The following is a 9,618-nucleotide window of genomic DNA, read 5'->3' on the forward strand; positions in this document are numbered from 1 at the left end:
AGGATGGAGCCAAATCTATTGGGCATTAACTGATAAAAAGAAGGCAGGAGTCACAATCATAATATCTGACAAAGCCAAAGTAAAAATAAATCTAGTAAGATGAGACAGGGAAGGTAATTACATCATGATAAAAGGCAGTATAGACAATGAGGAAATATCCGTACTCAACATGTATGCACCAAATGGCATAGCATCCAAATTTCTTTTTTTTTTTGTTAGAAGAAAGAAGATGCATTTCCGCTAATTATCATTAATGATACTGTGCCAAGAGTCACTACATAAAAAGTATCATTCAGGATAGGATTTCCAGTCAATGAATTGATGGTGAGGAAGCCAGGGAAGGCCACAGTTGAACTGCTGTCATGGTGGTGCCAAGTCTCTGCATCACTCTATTCTGATCATCTCCATGTTGGAGAAGGAAGTCCCTCATACCCTGGGAAGGCATCTCTGTTTAGGAAGGCTCTGGGTTGCTTGAAGGATTATCTGGGTGGGATTCATCCGGATAGTAAAGTGTCTGATGGATCAGTGCTTGGACTGCAGGGAGGTCATCAGGATCCACACCCAGCTCCTGTAGCAGGCCCCGGTACTCGGGCTCAGCCTCCAGCACCTTCACCAGATTGGTGGACTCCATTCGCTCAAGCAATACATCCCAGTATATGTAAATCTTCTGGTTGAAGGTCACATATACTAAGCAGGGGCTGTTCTGACCTCCTTTGCAGGCATATAGGCCTGCACAAAAGGCACGGACATTCTCATCAACCTGGAATCGAGCCACAGTTTGGTTGTGATCAATGATGTATGTCTGTCCATCCCAGGCACACGCCACTACCTCCTCACTTCCATTCCCTGTAACATCCAGTTTTTCTAGGGCAAAAAGTTGGTGGTCCACCTGTACTGACCATAGCAGTTTATCTGCTCCCTCCATAAGCTTTAGAGTTCCATCAAGGGTGTAGAGGGCAAAGAGACTCGAGCCACTATTGTCATTGCTTCGACCATGCCTGATGTTGCCAATGAGGTGGGTAGAGACATTTTTATTGTGGATCCGGCCAGATGTCTGGTGCAGGATGACATCCTGGAGAGCAGTGGTCTCTCTCTTACTCTCCTCAGGGACAGGCAGGGGTCCCTTATTCCAGGTACACAGCAGAATGGCATAAGCACAGCCCGGCTGGGATACCATCAGTTCAGGGTTTCCCTGTGGCCCCAGAGTCACCGACAGATTGTCTACCTGTCCCTCCAGCAGCCATTTCTTAAGGGCAACCAGTTGTCCGGTCACATGCTCCCCAGCGTCCCCAGCATCCTCCCATCAGAAGGCCCTCACCACGCGGTCCGTGTAGCCAACCACGAGTTCACAACGGCTGTCCCCGTCAATATCGCTGATCAGCATGACTTTGGTGTTGGCAGGGATATGCTGCTTGAAGACTGGTCGATGGTCCTCACCTGCCGGTGCATCATGGTGCCCAGAGGCCTCTGGAGCCTTGGCTGGCATCAGGTCAAACAGGTGAAACCAGCCCTCGGCACTTACCAACACAACCAGGTTCTTTCCCTTGTTACATATGTCTCCTACCCCAACACAGGTAAGCATTCCTTGGCAGGAACAGGTGATCCATGGCCAGGTGTCATCATTCTTGTAGACTGACAGCTTCCCACCAGTGTCTCCTACCACCAGCTCATTCAACTATGATTTTACTACTCTCCTGCGTGGGAGCAGATATAAGATAAAAAGATATAGAAATACAAGATAAAGAAGCTTCTATCTCATCGAGAGAACTTCCAATGAACACTATTAAGAACCTACTGAAGGCAGAAACTAAAGTCCCTCACAAAGAACCCGAGGGGTCGAGAGGTGGGGGATGAGTGACTAGGTATCACAATCAGCATCCAAATTTCTAAAGGAGAAACTAGTGGAGCTCAAGGATGAAAAAGATAGAAAAACTATACTAGTGGTAGACCTGAACCTTCCTCTATCTGAACTAGATAAATCAAATCAAAAAATAAATAAGAAAGAGGTAAGAGAAGTGAATGACATTTTAGAAAACTTAGAGTTAGAAGATGTGTGGAGAAAAATAAATGGGAGAAAAAGGAATATAACTTCTTTTCAGCAGCACATGGTACATTAAAAAAAATTGACCATGTATTACGGCATAAAAACATTGCAAACAAATGTAAAGGAGCAGAAATAATAAATGCAACCTTCTCAGATCACAGTGCAATGAAAATAATAATTAGCAAGGGTACATGGTGAAGTAAATCAAAAATTAATTGGAAATTAAACTATATGATTCTCCAAAACCAGTTAGTTAAAGAGTAAATCATAGAAACAATTAATAACTTTATTGAAGAAAATGACAATGGTGAGACATCCTTTCAAAACCTATGAGATGCAGCTAAAGCAGTACTCAGGGGGAAATTTATATCCTTGAGTTCATATATTAACAAATTAAGAAGGGCAGAGGTCAATGAATTGGGCATGCAAATTAAAAAACTAGAAAGCAAACAAATTAAAAATCCTCAGATGAAGACTAAACTAGAGATAAAAAAAATCAAAGGAGAAATTAATAAAATTGAAAGTCAAAGAACTATTGATTTAATAAATAAGACTAGAAGCTGGTACTTTGAAAAACAAATAAAATAGACAAAGTATTAGTCAGTCTAATTAAAAAACGGGAAGAAAAAAACCAAATTGACAGCATCCAAGATGAAAAGGGAGACCTCACCTCTAATGAAGAGGAAATTAAGGCAATCATTAAAAACTCCTATGACCAATTATATGGCAAAAAATATGGCAATCTAGGGGATATGGATGAATACTTACAAAAATATAAATTGCCTAGACTAAAAGAGGAAGAAATAAATTACCTAGACAACGTCATATCAGAAAAAGAAATTAAACAAGTCATCAAAGAACTCCCTAAAAAAAAATCCCCAGGTCCAGATCTGGATTCACAAATGAATTCTATCAAACTTTCAAAGAACAACTAATCCCAATATTATACAAACTATTTGACAGAATAAGCAAAGAAGGAGTTCAACCAAATTCAATTTATGACACAAATATGGTACTGAACCCAAAGCCAAGCAGGTCAAAAACAGAGAAAGAAAACTATAGACCAATCTCCTTAATGAATATAGATGTAAAAATCTTAAATAGGATACTAGCAAAAAGGCTCCAGCAAGTGATCATGAGGGTTATTCACTATGATCATGTAGGATTCACACCAGGAATGCAAGGATGGTTCAATATTAGGAAAACCATCCACATAATTGACCATATTAAAAAGCAAACTGACAAAAATCACATGATTATCTCAATAGAGGCAGAAAAAGCCTTTGATAAAATACAACACCCATTCCTACTGAAAATACTAGAAAGCATAGGGATAGAAGGGCCTTTCCTAAAAATAATAAACAGTATATATCTAAAACCATCAGCAAACATCATCTGCAATGGGGATACACTCGAAGCCTTTCCAATAAAACCAGGAGTGAAACAAGGATGCCCATTATCACCTCTATTATTTAATATTGTACTAGAAACACTAGCAGTAGCAATTAGAGAAGAAAAAGAAATTGAAGGCACTAGAATTGGCAATCAGGAGACCAAGCTATCACTCTTTGCGGATGATACGATGGTTTACTTAAAGAATTCTAGAGAATCAACCAACAATCAACAATTTTAGCAAAGTTGCAGGATACAAAATAAACCCGCATAAGTCATGAGCATTTCTATATATCTCCAACCCATTTCAGCAGCAAACATTAGAAAGAGAAATTCCATTTAAAATCACCCTAGACAAAATAAAATACTTAGGAATCTATCTGCCGAGACAAACACAGGGACTATATGAACACAACTACAAAACACTTTCTACACAATTGAAACTAGATCTAAACATTTGGGAAAACATTGATTGTTCATGGGTGGGATGAGCTAACATAATAAAAATGACAATCCTACCCAAATTAATCTACTTATTTAGTGCCATACCCATTGAACTACCAAAAAACTTTTTTACTGAATTAGAAAAAAAAACATAACAAAGTTCATTTTGGAGAACAAAAGATCAAGGATATCCAGGGAAATCATTAAAAAAAAGGCTAAGGAAGGAGGACTTGTAGTCCGAGATCTCAAACTATACTATAAAGCAGTGGTTATCAAAACAATTTGGTATTGGCTAAGAGACAGAAAAGAGGATCAGTGGAATAGACTTTGGGTAAATGACCTACAGTCTATGACAAACCCAAGGATCCCAGTTTTTGGGACCAAAACCTACTTCTTGATAAAAACTGCTGGGAAAATTGGAAGACAGTACGGGAGAGATTAGGTTTGGATCAACATCTCACACCCTACACCCAGATAAACTCAGAATGGGTGAATTACCTGAATATAAAGAAGGAAACTATAAGCAAATTAGGTGAACACAGAATAGTATACTTGTCAGATATTTGGGAAAGGAAAGACTTTAAAACCAAGCAAGACAATAGAAAGAGTCACAAAATGTAAAATCAATAATTTTGATTACATCAAATTAAAAAGGTTTTGTACAAACAAAACTAATGCATCCAAAATTTAAAGAGAAGCAACAAATTGGGAAACAATGTTCATTACAAAAATCTCTAATGCTGGGAGCCATCAGACCATGATGCTTTGACAGAGTCATGCGTGGTAGCTAGGGAGACCACAGAGTGGTCCTTGGCGAGATGTAATTGCCCACCCAACCCCCTTTTACATGACTTCTTTCATCAATGCCCCTTACCTATGAATTGATGTGATTATTATTCCCCCTAGTCTCAAAAGAAATAATGCAAGAGCAAAACACCTGTACCCTAATTCTCCAAAACATCACCAAAAGACCAGATCCTTAAACCCAATCTCAAAAAGACTATCATGGGTTAACTTTTACTTAGGTACATAATTCCCAGCAAAACCGCAGCTACAGGCCAAGCCTAAAACTTTCCCACATACAGAAGCCTATTCTCATGAAGTCAGCACACAAATCAATCATAGAGGCCCAAGCAATAAGTATAAGTACACCAAGCTTCAGTATGCCTCAGTGACTCGATCACACAAATCAGTAACTCCCTAGAAGCCATCAGTCTAAATTTGAATTGTGTTCCCAGACCCCTCAGCCTCCATGATATGATTGTTGAATTGTCTTCTAAGAACTACTGATTAATTATTCCATTTTATTAAAAGTAATATGTAATTTTCCTTGATTGCTTGTAAGCTCAAAACTTCTCACAGGGTAATGAGAAAATTAAGCCACCTGTGACAAAAATCATTTATCTTGTGTTCAACCTTAATTCTGTCTGTAATCACAATACAAGAATATAGAATGTTAATCAAGTGATTTGTTAAAAGTTGATGTATCACTTTTCCAATTATCTCTCTGATTTTGTGTATATGTGTGCCAAGAGAATGGGTATAAAAATAAAGATCAGACATCGGGAAAGTGGAGCAGCTGTCAGATGCATGGCTATTATGATTAAGCTGTCTTCCGTGTGTTATTTTTGTTGACTGATCATTCACCACCAGTCGGGATACCCTGGAGTCTCTGGCAAAGGTGGACTTTGCCCGTGATACTCTGACAAAGGTCTAATTACTCAAATTTATAAAGAACTAAACCAGTTGTACAAAAAATCAAGCCATTCTCCAATTGAAAAATGGGAAAGGGACATGAATAGGCAATTTTCAGTTAAAGAAATCAAATCTATTAATAAGGACATGAAAAAGTGTTCTACATCTTTTATAATCAGAGAGATGCAAATCAAAACAACTCTGAGGTATTACCTCACACCTAGCAGATTGGCTAACATGACAGCAAAGGAAAGTAATGAATGCTGAACGGGAGGTGGCAAAGTCAGGACATTAATGCATTGCTGATGGAGTTGTGAATTGATCCAACCATTCTGGAGGGCAATTTGGAACTATGCCCAAAGGGCGATAAAAGACTGCCTGCCCTTTGATCCAGCCATAGCACTGCTGGGTTTGTACCCCAAAGAGTTAATAAGGAAAAAGACTTGTACAAAAATATTCATAGCTGCGTTCTTTGTGGTGGCAAAAAATTGGAAAATGAGGGGATGCCCTTCAATTGGGGAATGGCTGAACAAATTGTGGTATATGTTGGTGATGGAATACTATTGTGCTCAAAGGAATAATAAAGTAGAGGAATTCCATGGAGACTGGAACAACCTCCAGGAAGTGATGCAGAGTGAGAGGAGCAGAACCAGGAAAACATTGTACACAGAGACTGATACACTGTGGTACAATGGAATGTAACAGACCTCTCCATTAGTGGCAATGCAATGACCCTGAACAACTTGGAGGAACCTACAAGAAAAAACCACTATCCACATCCAGAGGAAACACTGCGGGAGTAAAAACAACAAAGAAAAACAACCACTTGAATACATGGGTCAAAGGGATATGGTTGGGGATGTAGACTCTAAATGAACATCCTAGTGCAAACAACAACATGGAAATGGGTTCTGATCAAGGATACAAGTAATGCCCAATGAAATTGCCTGCAGGAAGAGTAGGTGGAGGGAATGGAGGGAAATAATGTGATTAATGTAACCAAGGAATAGTGTTCTAAATTGACTAAATAAACTTATTTAAATGGGGAAAAAAAGGAAAAAGGAAGGACATGATAATGATGATATCAAGTCTGTCCTTTCAAAGTTTGTCGTGACATAAGCACAATAGGATAAAACTCTTAACTATGTTTTTTTTCAGTTCAGTCATAGTTAACCTTTATTTTGGAACAATGAGTTATATAGCAAAGTTCTGCATTATTCACAGAGTATAACAGCCAGGCTCAGAATTAACCTTGTAGGAGAATTTTCTGTTCAGAAAGGAAATAACACAATGGAGAAACTGAGTCAAAAGGCTTTTATCTTGCCTATGCAAGGTCATTCTCTCAAATTTCCCAGACACAAACATCACCTTGTGCAATTCTCAGAGCATACTCCATTTAGGCAACACATGACACTTCCCTTGGGTGGCAGACTATTGGCTCAATGCCAAATTAGGCAATCATACCTGAACTAAAAACTCAGAACAAGATGAAGTTATAGTCCCCCAAAATTTTAAATCAGATAACAAATTTTACAATTGACAGCTTAAGGACAGGTAATTATTTTTCTCATATTTCAATAAGTTAACAATAAGTACACATAAGGGCATATAAACACTTTTCAGGCCTCATCTTATTTATCCTTTCTCTTTTAAATTCATCCTAGAGCAGAAATCAATCATTTAGGAATTAAGAAACATCAGATTCTTGAGTTTCACACATATAGTAAATACATGATAATACACTAAAAAAAATAATTCAGAAAAAAAATGCCAGTAATTTAATTCTCCAGACTAACAGATATCTGTATTGCCTATTAACTACTAAAGGAAAAATGAAAACTATAAAATGAAGGACGATTGATTCTGAATTAGCTCAAAGACATAACTTCAAGTTATTCCAAGTACAATTCTTACAATCAATATCTAAACAATCTTTCAAATAAAAACTCCCTCTTTACTATAAGCAAACTTATTAACTCTGTGCCCCTCCCCCACTTTGGCTGGGAGTTGGCCTAGTTTCTCAAACTACTTCATTACTTTAAGACTTTGAAATATGCTATCAGTAGCTACTCTCCCAGACCTATTCTGACCCTATCCAACTAGAAAGTCCCTAAAATTTTATTCATTTTAAAGCAAAATATACCCAATTAAATACTTAAATTTTCAAACATTGTGACCACATTCTTTTTCTTTTTTTTTTTAAACTCTTACCTTCTGTCTAGAATCAATACTGTGTATTACTCCCAATGCAGAAGAGTGGTAAGTGTGAAACTGAGATTTATTCCACCCTACTTATTCTTTAGAATTTTAGCTACCAGGAAGGTATATACCCCCACTTAAGGGTTAAGTGTGGGGGAGGAATGTCTATGACCCATGTGTGCTAGCAAGTGACAAATCAGAAACAACTGACTGCCCCCCATGGCAGTCCAAAGCCAAGTTTAAGCCACCATTGGTACATGTAAGACACAGGAAGTGATGCAAAGAACTGCCTTTATATTTCGTGGTCACTTTATATGAAGAGGTCTTCACCTTGGAATGTGATCATGGAGGAGCTCAGGATTGAGATCTCAGACTGCCATGTGGTGAGTGAAAAGGCTGTCTCCTTTTCCTTGGCTTTTCTGGAGGTACCAGCCTCTGGAGAGGCTCACTGTCTTGGGACTCCTTTTCCCTTGGCTTTCTGGAGTCACTAGCCTCTGGAGAGGCCTCTCATCATGGTGGAGGCCTCATGGCTGAAAGCTGTGTTAAATTTAATCCTCTGCCCACCCCCACACCCTTGGCTTGGGTCTCTGAATTCCTGCCTGGTTCAGACCAGGCCAGAGCACCTATCTCTCTCTCTTTCTTTCTCTCTCTCATTTCCTTAATTTCTTCCCTCTATTGTAAATAAACTACCATAAAAGCTATTCTGACTTGAGCAATTCATTGAGATTTAGCAATTAAATACCTAGCAACCAACTCAAAATGTATTCATTCCAACCATAAATTTTACCCCTTACATAAGGGCTAGACCCCTGATGATGAACCTATGACACATGTGTCAGCACTGACACATGTTGCCATTTTCAATGAAATGTGGCCTCATGTGGCTGCATACAGCCGTCCAGAAGTATGGGGTCACATGCTGAGAAGGACTTTTCATCCTCAGCTCCTGCATGACCAGGCGCAGTAACTGAGGATAAAACATTTGCTATAGTGTAGTGTAGATACTCTAGGCTGGAGGTCTGTCGGCCAAAACAAGAGAACTCCAGCACAGAGCATCTAGTTCTGAGACTTCCAGTTAGACTGAGATCTGACCTTTGACCTCACTTCTGGCCAGCAGAGCAGGGAGCAGTGGAATGCCATGGGGGACACATCTCTGGGGGCTCTGTGATCACCATTACCAGCAACCACATAACCATAGTAACCATCATCCAATCTACTGTTCTGGGGTATCATGGATTTCTAATTGATCATCATTACTGAGATAAGTGAGTGGGAGACTGGAAGAGGCAAGGGCCTGTGCTATGGGTGCTGCTTGGAGAATCAAAAGGAGTGCCACTACGAACAGAAAATTTAGAGTATCTGGAACCCATTACCAGACACTTTTAGCACCCTGAAAAATATAGCAATGGTTTTACTCACAGTTTTTCCCTCTTTGTACTTTTGTGAGACCTTATTCTCAGGGTTAAATAATATCAAAACCAACAAAAGAAACTGACTGACAGATGAAAAAAGAAGTCATTAAGCAGGTAAGTTTTTGGTTCATTAAATACAATTATACATTACAATTATACATTTTTGTTATTTAAACTATAAATATCATGAAATTATTTTTTTTCTCAAAGTGACACACCACCTGAGTTATGCTTGGGTTTTTTTTTGTTGTTTTTTTTTTGGCAAATTTTGACACACCAGGCTCTAAAGGTTGCCCATCACTGGGCTAGGCAATGGGGGTTAAGTGACTTGCCCATGGTCACATAGTTAGGAAGTGTCTGAGACCAGATTTGAATCTAGAACCTCCCTGTCTCTAGGCCTGACTCTCAATCCACTGAAGCACAAAGCTGCCC

At 38.9% G+C, this 9,618-nt stretch overlaps 1 protein-coding gene across 1 annotated transcript; it reads right to left on the reverse strand.

The window, feature by feature from the left end:
* Positions 1-219: 219 nt before the first annotated feature.
* On the reverse strand, positions 220-9,007 carry LOC100619541 (KICSTOR complex protein ITFG2-like). Its single transcript, XM_016432592.2, is given in 2 exon segments — positions 220-1,675; positions 8,867-9,007. Coding segments are annotated over 2 exon segments (1,365 nt in total). The 3' UTR covers positions 220-451.
* Positions 9,008-9,618: the final 611 nt, after the last annotated feature.

This window comes from Monodelphis domestica, chromosome 3 (genome assembly GCF_027887165.1).
Source record: "Monodelphis domestica isolate mMonDom1 chromosome 3, mMonDom1.pri, whole genome shotgun sequence".
Lineage (NCBI taxonomy): Eukaryota > Metazoa > Chordata > Mammalia > Didelphimorphia > Didelphidae > Monodelphis > Monodelphis domestica.